The sequence below is a fragment of the Lineus longissimus genome, chromosome 8, assembly GCF_910592395.1.
Source record: "Lineus longissimus chromosome 8, tnLinLong1.2, whole genome shotgun sequence".
NCBI lineage: Eukaryota > Metazoa > Nemertea > Pilidiophora > Heteronemertea > Lineidae > Lineus > Lineus longissimus.
In genome coordinates this window covers 15,309,792-15,323,033 of record NC_088315.1, presented here as the reverse complement: position 1 = coordinate 15,323,033, position 13,242 = coordinate 15,309,792, and the positions used below count along the sequence as shown (strand labels likewise).

General features: G+C 41.5%; 1 protein-coding gene across 1 annotated transcript; it reads right to left on the bottom strand.

The window, feature by feature from the left end:
• LOC135492962 (uncharacterized) lies at positions 1–1,242 on the bottom strand. The gene has a single exon (XM_064779709.1). The coding sequence runs from the start codon at positions 1,240–1,242 to the stop codon at positions 1–3; it is 1,242 nt and encodes a 413-aa protein (XP_064635779.1).
• Between the last annotated feature and the right edge of the window lie 12,000 nt (positions 1,243–13,242).

Below are 13,242 nucleotides of genomic sequence, written 5' to 3'. Positions count from 1 at the left end.
CTATTGAAAAGAATATTGTTGTAGACCTTTGGCAGCGATGGACATGAGACTGATTCCCCTGTAGTTGGTCATCATGGATAGGTTTCCCTTCTTGGGCAGAGGAACGATGATGTTTGTAGTCCACTGTTTGGGGGGCTGCAAAGTTGTGTACACCTCGACACAGAACTTGTGGATGACTTCAACCATTGGGGCTCCACCTCCTTGGAGAGCTTCTGCGGTTATGGCACAATCCAGACCTGCGGCACGGTTCTTTTTCATCGCGGCAATGGCTTTCTCTGTCTCCCTCCGTGTTGGTGGGTCGGTGCATATTGGTAGGTCTTCATCAGCTGGGGGTGGGAGATTGTCTGATGTGTGTCCTGTGTTGTTGTTAAGCAAGGAGCTGAAGTACTTTCCCCATTCTTCAAGGAGCTCGTTCTCGTTTGATGGCTGTGTTCCATCGAGTTTCTTGACCTTGGTGGCCGAGTTCTGATTTTTCCCAGAGAGGGCATGGATCAACTTCCAGGTCGTACTATACTGGCCTCTCTTGTTCGCCTCCTCCAGCTCCTCTAGCTGCTTGTCCAAGGATCTGGACTCATCAGCCTGGTAGGACGCATTCAGCTTGTCGTTAAGGGATCGCCAGGTGGCTCTGGCCTGCCGGGACTTAGATATCATGTACCTCCTCTTGGCTTCATCTCTTTCTTGCTTCAGGTCGATGGTTTCACTTGATACCCAGCATGGCAGGTCGGTCTTCTTGCGTTTACCTACTACGCTTGTTGCGATGTCGTTTACAGCATTTTCGAACCCTTCATACCGCTCGCTGATGGGTAATGATGGGCTGTTGCACTGCAGAGCTTCAAATCTGTTCAAGAGCTCAACCTGGAATTGTTCCCTGGTAGCGGGGTCTTGAAGTTTTCCCCAGTTGAATTTTGCTCGTCTGCAGGGTTGTCGCTTTGGTGCCCGCAGACTGGATACCAGGCTGATGCTGACTACTCGGTGGTCTGAGTCCAGCTCCACGGTGTTGTAGGCTCTGCAGTTCCTTAATGAATTTATCCACTTTCCATTGATGAGAATGTGGTCGAGTTGGTGTTTTGACCCGGTGGGGTGCATCCATGTCCAGCGACGTAACTGTGGCTGCGGAAATCTGGTTTGTGCTGGCTTTAGCCTGTGTTCCTCGCATAGGGATACTAGCCTCTCTCCATTATCATTCGAGGTATCGTAGAAGCAGTGTCTTCCAATGACAGAAGGATTTGTTGCGTATACCATGGACAGTTACCATTGTCATTGGACTGAAAGCGATTTTTCTGGTAGTGATAGTCCTCATTATTGCCATGATAAATGTAGTTATAATCCATGTGGTGATTCGTTTGGTCTCTACGGTTGTAATCCGGGCAGGGATTGTAAACTGGGTAACAAGCTGTCAGATCATTTGACATGTCTGATACAGCACGGCAGTCATTGTACGCATAGTCATGGCGTGTAGTACGGCTGGATGATGCGATTGATGGTTTGTCAGAGACACGTCTGTAGTTATTTTGATCACGGTTACTATGATAAGAGTTCCCATTGACATGGTATTGACTCGACTGGGTTTGAAGCCTGGGTTCATGCCAGTTATCGGATACAGGATGGCGATTGCGAAAACTGGATGAATTGTTCTTTGGTCCTCCTCGCTTTTCCTTCACAAAGCCGGGCCTACTCCTATAGTTAGGACGGTTGAGCCTATCTTTATTGCGGTATTGGTGTGAGCGGCTGTGGCCAGGGGGAGAACCTGTGCGTCCTGACTGATAACGGGCATCTTGGATTCGGCGTGAAGGTGGACGATTCTCAGGCAGCTTTCTGGGTTTCTCTCTTTGTTCATTTGGGCAGAGACACAGGCATATGGCCTTCCAAAGCGATTTTACGCCATAGCTAGTATAGTGTAAGCCATCATGACTCTTGAGTAAGCCACTCTTTAAGGCTCCCGTTTGGTGGTCAAAGAAGCGGGAATTGTTATGAATGCTATGTCCATGTGTTCACTTACACCTATCATTTTCTCAGTTGCCCAGTTGATGTCTAGTATGTCATTATTGCGTTCTTCATGACCTGGATTAACCTGCAGGGGGATACCACAGACAATAATTTTAGATCGCGGGAAAATGTCCACAACGGAATCAACCATTGTTGATTGTAGCTCTTGAATGACCTTCGTTGATTTGCCGCTATTAACATCGTTTGCACCAACGTGTAGGATGATCAGGTTCGGGTCGTAATCACAGTTTTTTATGATGTCAGTGGCTGTCTCAGTGTACGTGGCAGCTAAACGAAGCGATCTCAGGTTTGAGTGAACAAATTTGCCTGGGCGAATTTCACTTGTGTTGGAGCGGTGTGGTATCCTGGGTTGCATCTGGAACTGTCGACTGGCTTTTGAGATCATTGTCAACTGGTACTGCATGGGCCACAGAAGCGAGTGCTTGGAATCTATTCTTGGTAACTATGCTAGCATCGATCTCATAAGTGGCGTTCACTTCGGGATTAACATTCGTGAGCGGGGACACGTATCTACCATTCAGCGGCACATCCAACACGAGGTTTTCAGAAGGCAGATCAGGGTGCGAGATTTTGCTCGATCTACGTTTTTTGCTCGATGCGTGCTTTGTCCTAGACTTTAAGTCACTCAGCTGGGTTTTAAGAGTCCTTATCTCACTTTCCAAGGCTTTAACAGTTGAGTTCAGAGCACAGTTTTCACTTTTTAGTTCTTTGAAAATTACACAACCACGTTAACTGAAGAGTTTCGATGGCCTTCTTCATTGCTGCAGCACTGTCTTCAAGACTACTTATTTTCGCATCCACGTTAGAGGTGGTCGGAGTTACATCTTTGCGGACAGCGTTTACGGTTAGCCGTAGACAACAATGAAGGTTCACTCCCTAGCTGTGATACAGATTCACTACTCTGCACAGCTGGAGTCTGTGTCACGGCGGGATGAGACACGTTCAGCTTGTCTTCAGGTCTTGGATTTAGTCCATCGTCATGCGAAGTGGCACTTGATTCGAATATATCCTGCAATGAGCATGTAATAGGACTTACAGTACCCAGGCTAATATTGCACGCAACAATGTTCATGAATGGTGACTCTGGAGGTTTTGTCAGAATGTTTGGAATGTTCACATCCGATTCAGAATCAACCAAGTCACCCAGCACTGAATGATTGGACAAAGGGTTCAGCTGTTGGGTGGAGGCCGACGGGCTGATTGTGCGATCCTCGTGAACAAATATATCTTCACACAACACAGTGACATCACTGGCGTTCCTCGCATTGTCAACTACTGAACGGAGTAGTGGATATTCATCCTCTAACCACTTCTCAACACGTTTACCTTGTACCATTATCTTCCCGAAGTTGGCTGTGCCGCCCGTTAAGTACACAGTAAGCACGAATAGCTTGGCATTCTCATTCTTTAATTGTCCTAATGTATATACCGTAACTTTGTCCTCGACATGTATCCTCTTACTATCAAACACCTCTTTCCACGCAATGTCGACATCATTTTTTAACATTTCTTAGTAATGGTGAAGAATCAGTTTCTTCCATATCTCGAATCTTGCATTGGAACTTGGTTTAATTACTGCAGTTTTTAGATTTAACGTCAATATTGTCACTAGTGTCACTATCACTGCTAGTACGTTGGTCTGCACAGATCTCCTGTGCATCGTCACGTGTATTTTCTGCACTGACGGAATTTTTCAAATTTGTTGAGTGCGGCATTTTCAAATTCGTCAATTCCGACGCTTTTACACGACCAAGTTCATATTTTCGACTTTCCGTGTCTTCTCTTCAAAAAACCAACTTGAATTCTGCTTCTCACTACTACCATATGGCCGATCAAGCGCCAAAACATTTTAAAATTACATTTGGATCGTTTTAAAACGTGGTGTTGGTATCGCCATCTTGAACTCAAGTGGTCTTTGTGCGCCCTCCCACTTCACACCATGTCAGGAAGTTTTACGGAGAGGGAGGGCGTGCGGTAAGAAGAATGGCCAAAATGACGTCACGTTTTCCTGGCAATGCCTCTTGCCAGACCAGTCAAGCATTGGGAAAGCATCTTTAATTCGGACAACGTTAGAACTAGAAAAACGAATATGTTAATTTGCAAAAGTAAAAGTAGATTTCATCACTAACCAGTCAAATCGGAATACGACGGCGCAAAATGTTCTCGCTTTCCTCCGGCTAAAAAAACCTTGTTCCCGCACTCCTATTTAAATTTATTCCCAGGAATATAATATGATCTGTTTTCACTTATTTGTAATTAAAAGGTATTTTTTATGGTGCACTTTTCATCAAAAGTATAAATTTACAAGTTATCATTTCTCATAATGTTTAAGGTGAATATTTGACAAATCGAACATGTCAAAACACAAAACTACTTAGCTAATTCTGAAAACAATGGTTACTGAGGGTTTAACTCTTTCATTATAAAGGTCATTGTTTTATTAATCAAGTATGTTCAGACAAGTTGGAGACGCTTGATTGGCAAGTGTAATTAGTACAAGTCTTTCAATCAGAAACAGGTTTGATTTGTCAAAGTTTGTATTATGTCTCCTCGGTGATTTTGTGTTGTTATAGTTTTCATGGTAAATCAAAGATTGTATATGGTCATTCAGGTCTTGGACTCCAGCCTGTGAACACCAGATTTGGACTCGCCAATCTGTGACTGTAACTATCCTTTATATAAATGCTGTATTTTTAAGAATTTGGAATATACAAGAAGAAAGGATCTCCATCTTCAAATTGTTTTGTCAGAAGCTAGTTTTCCCCCATAATATTTGGTGGAGAACCCAAAGGATCCAAGAGAAACAAGAGGAAGACGCCAAGCGAGTGACTCAGCTCATCATGACGATATCGACGCTACCTCAAAGTATCACATCGGTGATAGCAACTCTTGGATTGACCAGCACCCCTAACGAATGGGATATTTCAGCAACTGCAGAAGGCACGTCGCTAACTCTCTTCTGGAATGCGGATGGAGCTGTAAAACGAACTGCTGTACCTCTGCGGATGAAAGGTTTAAAATCGCCTTCAACACTTCGGCGTGATAAACACCGTATGGAGCTGTATTTACAGACAATCAAAGGACAAAACGTGAGTGACAATTCAATTAGCATGCCTTCAGTGTCTGCGCTAGGCCCACAGAGGGTGGTTTCAGCAATTGCCAAGCCAGATTCTGCAGAGACACTAGTCAACAATGAAATGAACTCCTCCCAAAAGGAAGATCGGCAGTTAATTCAAAGTAGAAGTGTGTCGTCACAAACCGATGTAGAACTGGTCCCTACAGTTGTGTCGGTTAGTGTTCGGTGCAAACCGGACTCACAACCATATGCAACTCAGTTTGCTCCAGAGACAATGTCTACCACAGTGCAATGCAGCCAAGAAAAAGTCTCCAAGGCGGTACAGTACGTATCCAGCAACCCATCTGTTTCTGTGCAGGTCGCCTCCGAGCATCGCTCAACTTCTGTCCAATGTGAAATGACCAGTCTGTCTGACAATAATGCAGTGGAAAAAAAAAGGAAGTAGTACCAATCCAGAACGTGCACAACGATGAACTATGGACCAACTCATTGAACAATGCCACCCATTTTGTTTCATCCAGGAATAGTGTTTCAAATACAGTGCCTGCATGTTTACCAAATAACCCAGGAATAAGGAATAACAACCAAGAAAATCCGATGAATGTGCGTCCATCATTTCCCATGTACAGGATACCGAAAATGGGTTTTGCTGGGTGCACCCAGAACATCGCCGTTCCCATCCAGACACAAAATGGATATGAGCCTAGGACAATTTTCCTGCCAAATCACAAACGAATCGAGGATTGCATCATGAGCTACACATTGAACACAGACCTTTGTTTCCAGTTTGATCCTATTCTTGATGATCAGGATGTTTTTGTATATTTTGATCACCCAAGACTACAACGAACATTCACATTAGGACACAACGTTCAACTCTGTCAATTGCCAAGCACTGGACCTCAATTGGTTGGGAATGATGGTCGTCTGTGTAATCAAGTTAGCATCACCATGGACTTCAGTAAGGCAAATGCACTGTTAAATTTCAGATACTAAACAAAAACAAAAAGAGTAGGGTTTCAGATGTGTGGACAACTGGAATTTGCAGGAGCAAATCTCTTAAAACAACAGGAGTATTTTATGGGGTAAATTTTGTTATCACATGACACTGAATATAAACTGAATTTTAGAACAATGAAATGATTTGAACTGCGTTTGACATTTATACTGGACTTCTGGCCACATTCTGAAGATGCAACTATTTCCATCTGCCTCGAAAAAGATGTTATGAATCATAAAATTGACTTTCATTTTGATGAGTTTATGTGCACAATATAGCTATTTTGACTATAGAATAGTGTGAAGAATTATGTTCACTTATTGAATTTCATGTTACTTCATTTTGCAACTTCATGTATACTTTTATATGGTTTCGTCTTTAGTGACTTCATTTTGTAATTTCATCTATACTGCTATTTAATCTTGTCTTTTGTAGACAGCGTATAATTCGCAGGAGCGAATTTGATTTTTAAAACAACAGGAGTCTTTTATGGTGCACTTTTCATCAAAAGTATAAATTTACAAGTTATCATTTCTCATAATGTTTAAGGTGAATATTTGACAAATCGAACATGTCAAAACACAAAACTACTTAGCTAATTCTGAAAACAATGGTTACTGAGGGTTTAACTCTTTCATTATAAAGGTCATTGTTTTATTAATCAAGTATGTTCAGACAAGTTGGAGACACTTGATTGGCAAGTGTAATTAGTACAAGTCTTTCAATCAGAAACATGTTTGATTTGTCAAAGTTTGTATTATGTCTCCTCGGTGATTTTGTGTTGTTATAGTTTTCATGGTAAATCAAAGATTGTTATATGGTCATTCAGGTCTTGGACTCCAGCCTGTTAACACCAGATTTGGACTCGCCAATCTGTGACTGTAACTATCCATTATATAAATGCTGTATTTTTAAGAATTTGGAATATACAAGAAGAAAGGATCTCCATCTTCAAATTGTTTTGTCAGAAGCTAGTTTTCCCCCATAATATATTCATATAATTAGATCAATAGTAGTGTTTGTGTTATTATTTGTCGAGAAATGGAATCTTATTTTTGTTTTCTTTTTTAGTGAAAAGGTGCGTATCATTTTGTGCACAGGCCACCGTAGTTTTAAACCAAGTCTGAACTTCAACCACCAGCAAGAGTACACGAATACAAAGTCACTCAACACTTCTTCTCAATGATCATATCCCATCGTTCAACTAGTCTTGTCTCCCCAGGTGCCTCACGGACCTTCAGGTTCCCATACTCAAGACCAACTTTTACGATATCGCCCTCAAAACAACCCTGGAGTCATGAATTCACAGGTGCTGCCTGTGAAATCTCAGTTCTAGTTTAAATTTCTAATTAGTTGGTGATATTCTTCGTCTGGTAGTCTATTAGGTAATTTATCGAACTGGAATACATCTTTTCGAGGTGAAAGTTGAATATCAACACTAATGTCACAAGTTCTCATTTGTTCACTGCTAACAGGATTAAAGAAAGCAAGGTCGTGACAATATTGAATGTTTTCATTGGCATCTTCAGCTTCAGTGTGCATATTATTTGGTGAAACATTACCATGAGTATCGGCTTCTGCTCTTTTCCCAGCTTCATCAATAATATCAGCCATATGTTCATATTGTTGTCTTTTGGCTTCAATAAGTGCCTTTTTGGAATTGTAATGTGCATAATGTGATGTATGGCCACCCAGCAGGTCGGTGCTTTCATTCCTCCAATGTAAGAATAATAGTAATCTTTCCCTGTAACTGTTTTCTGGGTCAGTAACTTTATTGTATCGAACATATCTTATTACTCTGGGAGATTTTCTAATTTTATAGACTACACCATTTGTTGTGATGAAGTCAAGTTGGTCACTATGATTTGTATCATTTTCAGTGAAAAAAGTGCACGCTCAGTTCGCGATGTATTTTGAAGTGGAGAATTCCAACAGTATGTGCAGTGAATCGGCATTATTGTGTTCGCATATTGTACGTGATGAGTACAATAGAATTTAAAAAAGGAGAAAAAGGATAATTTAGATATTTATATTTTAATATACTATGAACATACTAGTACATGCATGTGTGCATAGTAAAAATGCACAGCATACATGTACAAAAAAAGGAGATACACTACATGCTGTGTGTAGACTATACAAGGTACAACATGTAGTGCATTTACTAGGGAAGGTGAGATAAGTTGACTGATTAAAAAGTTTAGAAAAAGTAGTTGTAATTACCTTATAATTTAATTGACTCTTAGAATCCCTGTGGCATACTTGTAGTAAGTACCACAGGGAGTTCTGGTTGTAAATTTGATGTGGAAATGGGGATATTTTTGGTTTTTGTAATAGACAATTTTGGAAATATGTAATTTAAGATGGCTCCAGTCTGCAACTGAAGTCAACAGATGGCAGCACTAGAAAGTTTAGGAATAGGGATCATGTAGTGAAGCATAAATAATAGAGAGGTTTAGACAGATTGACCAGTCACCAACACATATAAATGTTTAGTACAACGATTCTTACATGAGTAAAAAGTAGACATTCCAAGCTACACAATAATGTTACTCCCATACAAATTGATTGGAAATTGACGGAGCCATGTCATTCTGTTCGGCAACTGGCAGCGCTGAAAAAGTACATTGTATGTTATGCCTGCAGTACATTTTAAAAAGCGCTCATTGGACAACGTCGGGAATCACCAGAAATGACGTCATCGCTGGTCTAAATAAAAACTTCTCCGCTAGCCGGCATTTTGGTTCCTTCTGCTCCCACCAGGGGTAGAGACCTTAGGGAACCAAAATTCGCCAGCTGGTTGACGCTGTGATTACGGTAGTGCAATAGAGCATAGGCCTATTATAATATTGCAGTAATTAGCGGAAGATCGCGGCAGCGTAATATTGTACGCGAATACACTGCATTTTTTCTGATGAACTTTTTCAAGTAACTTTAAACTATTTAATTATTGGTGTATCTGAATAAAATCTAGTAGGTGAATGCTGTGAAACTTTAACTATTTTGTCCATTTCTGTGTTTAAGATATTCATTCATTTAATATTTATAATTTCCATTTTAAAAAAGCAAAACGGTTTGTTTACATGCATGATCAGTCAAATTGCTGCAGGTGGGAGAAAAAAATACATACATACGGCGTGGTTTGCCGATCTCAAAATAATAAAAAAATACATGTCCCTTTTGAGCCACCGTAGTCGGCACGAGAGCGTAGTGGAAGTTAGTATTGACACAAAGACGGGAACCAGTCTATCAAAATACTGCATCTCTCGATTTTTAACATGCAATATCATTTTATATTTAACTCTTTCAGTGCCCAAGGACGTACATGTACGACCTAAATATTAAGGTATTTTAGTTCCTCCAGACGACACCAGATGTCCCCAGCTACTCAAATGTGGTTCATATGGTTTCTCTGGCCTGGGGCATCCAAATTGAATAATTTTTTCGACTGAGAGGGTGGGGTGGGGTTCGCCACCCCTCATTTTAGGTGAAAAATGGTGAAAATCGGCCAAAAATACCACTCCCTCAAAAAATTTAGAACATAATCCTAGTATGCCCCTACTTATTACTGCTGTTTTATTGAAACAGGAGGAAAAGACAAAGGTTTTGAAAAATTTTGATGAGTGTATCTCAATTATTTTTGTGAGATTTTGGGAAGTGACAATGCCCAAAAATGCCCAAATCCTGGCACTGAAAGAGTTAATAATGTCTGCGTGAATAATTACCGAAAACAGCACAAATGTTTCCTGAATCGCCCTATTCCCTAACCCCCCTGACTGAACTTTGCACCTTGACAAAGCTTCATCTATAGATAGTATTCCAACTCCCTTTTCCATACCTAACTTCCCACAACAAACAAACACTTTCAGCTGAGCGCCAGGCCCTCGGGACTCTTGTTTATAATTTGCCTTGTTGGCTCACCGTAGGGGAGTCTATACGATACCGCAGTGTCCGTCGTCCGTCGTCGTCCGTCGTCGTCGTCGTCGTCGTCGTCGTCGTCGTCGTCGTCGTCGTCGTCGTCGTCGTCGTCCGTCGTATCCTAGTTCAAAAACAGTGGCACGTTTTTTAACCGCTAGGCCTATGAACTTAAAACTTTGTACACATGACCCCCTAGGTCAGATGACCCGTGACACTAAATTTCTGTCCGATCTGATTCTCTACTTGGCCACCAGGGGGCCAAATGTGGATATCTAAAACGTGTGATATCTCGCTTATTAGTGACTTGTTTTCGATAAAACTTTTGTGGTAGGTACTCATAGCAAGGATACATCATATATCTTACGGGTTTTTAATTTGATCTACTTTTCAAGGTCGCAGAGGTCAAATGGCGTGAATTGGCCGTTTGAGTGTAACTATGGCACGTTTCTCAACCACCAAAGCTATGAGCTTGAAACTTGGTACATATAACCCCCTATATCAGATAACCTCTGGTGCTGAATTTCAGCCTGATCTGATTCTTGACTTTGCCACCAGGGGGCCAAAACAGAAAAAGTAAGAAGTGCAATAGCCTGCTTATTAGCAAATTGTTTTTGATGAATTTTTTATGGCAGGGACCCCTAGCAAGGTTACCTCAGATGTTGCACGATTTTTCGGATTTGACCTACTTTTTAAGGTCGCAGAGGTCAAATGGCGTAAATTTGCCGTTTGAGTGTAACTATGGCACGTTTCTCAACCGCAACAGTTATGAACTTGAAACTTTGAACAAATGACCCCCTAGGTCAGTTAACCTTTTACACTGAATTTTGGTTCGGTCTGATTATTGACTTGGCCACCAGGGGGCCCAAACTCAAAACTCAAAAAGTGTGATTTTTCGCTTATTACTGATTTGTTTTTGATAAAAGTTTCATGGTAGGTACTCCCAGCAAGGATACATCACATATCTTATGGGTTTTTGATTTGACCCATCTTTCAAGTTCTCAGAGGTCAAAGTTGAAAACTTTACCGTTCTTGGTACGTTTTGTCGTTGTTCAATGTAAAGAGTTTTAATTTTGTGTAATGATGCATCTAAGAAGCCACTATTTGTATGCCAAGTTTTAGCCAGATCGGAATTCAAATATGGCCGAAATTGCATGTTTTGTGGGTTTTTCCTCGTATTGTGGCAATCCAAAGGTCGTGAGTTCAAACCCCGGTCAAGGACAGCCAAAAATATTTTTATTTTTCATCTTTTCCTTTTTTCTTTTCTGAGTTCTATCTTACATTTTCTTCATTTTTTGATTTATTTGGTGCCATAGATTTAATTAGGCGGCCATCTTGGAAATCTTTTTTTGCCGATTGCTGTAGTTTAACGAGTGATGAAATTGTTATGGTCAGGTGGATGTGTCTACATCACATATCACCCTGGTTTGTTATTTGACCTACCTGTCAGGGTCACTGAGGTCAAAGTTAAAAATATATTCACCATTGTCATGGAGTGGCACGTTTCTTCACTATCATTTTCACCTAGACTCTACAAGCTTGGAACCATAAGTCTCGGATTCACCACTTGGCCAGGGCCGGCTCTGAACTGGTCACAGATGCATGTATAAATTATGAGAGGCCTACATACTGTAGCACTTTCTGTACTGTCTACTAAAAATACTTACGGTGAGCACAATGGCCCCTGGCCGTTTCATGTTTTTCTATATCTTCTGGTTGTACTTCAAATGGACGCAATATTTTAGTTGCAGGCATTGGTGGTACTTAGGAAATTGAAACGACAGACTGCGTTGCCTCCTTTACGACAAGTACGACTATGGTTGTGCCTCTGCAGTTCTATGAAACTATTCCCGATTAAAAGAGAACAGGACACATATTCGTCAATGAATTTTATGAGATCTTCATCTTTGGTTTTATCTAGTTGTGGAGCACCTTCAACCCAAGCTAACATATGTGCATGGGCTGATCCTCTGCTCTGAAATTCTATCCTATAGAAGTAGTCGGTATCTTTACCGATGGGATTGTGCGGGCTTAATAGAATATTTTGAATAAAAGTATGGAGTCTATGATCGAAAAACCTTACACAAGTAACAGGATCATTCTTAATCAAGCTACATTTTTTGGCTCACCGGTACAGTGAGTCTATACAACACCCCAGTGTCATTTGTCCGTCGTCCTCGTCCTCGTCATCCGTCGTGTCCTATTTCAAAAACAGTGGCACGTTTCTTAACCGCTAGGGCTATGGACTCAAAACTTTATATGCATGACCCCCCCCCCCTAGGTCAGATGTCCTTTGACACTGAATTTCGGTCCGGTCTGATTCTTCCTTGGCCACCAGGGGGCCAAAACTGAAAAAAATAGTGTGATATATCACTTATGAGTGATTTGTTTTTGATGAAATTTTTATGGTAGGTTCTCCTACCAAGGATATCACATATTATACGTGTTTTTGATTTGACCTACTTTTCGATGTCACGGAGGTCAAGTGGCATAAATTTGCCCTTTGAGTGTAACTGTGGCACATTTCTTAACTGATAGGGCTATGAGCTTGGAAGCTTTTATACATGACCCCCTAGGTCAGATGACCTAAGACAGCCAATTTTGGTCTGATCATACTCTGGAGATGAGTGTTACAACTTTTCCTTATGAAAGGAGCTCTTCTGGCAGTGTTGTTCATGTTGGAATTTTAGATCTCTAGAATCGTGCTAACCCCCAGCAAATGCCGTGGTTGTAAAAGAAAAAACAACGGCCTGGGTCGACTTCCCGAGTCTGCCTGGAGAAGCAAGTTGGGTAGGTGGCGTGCTGTTATCGCGTCACGTCCTCTGCATCCGGGGCACTGCAACTCACAGGAGAGATCTGCTCTGACAAGAAGGATTGGAAAATGAAGGAGGGGTCCAACGTCGTGGATGGAGAATGGTGACCGCATCTAAACAGAGGGCTGGGGCGTTGGCATGCGTCTTTGCTGGAAGCAGGACATACGAGTTACTAAAGACGTTCTACATACCTTCATATCGTAGCCGGCTAGCTTTTTTATTTCTTTGTCAAGATCTTCACCCGAGTAGGACTCCAACGGGTAATTCTTTGATAGACTCGCGAATTCGCCTTCTTTTATTGCTGTAACTTGTTGAACTCTAATCACGACTGGTAGAGCGTCTTTACCCCTTAGGGAGTGTCCTTCCTTCAGGTACAACTTGGGTGCTGATGAACCGGGAGTGGCCATGTTGACCTGACCGCTGCCGAATCT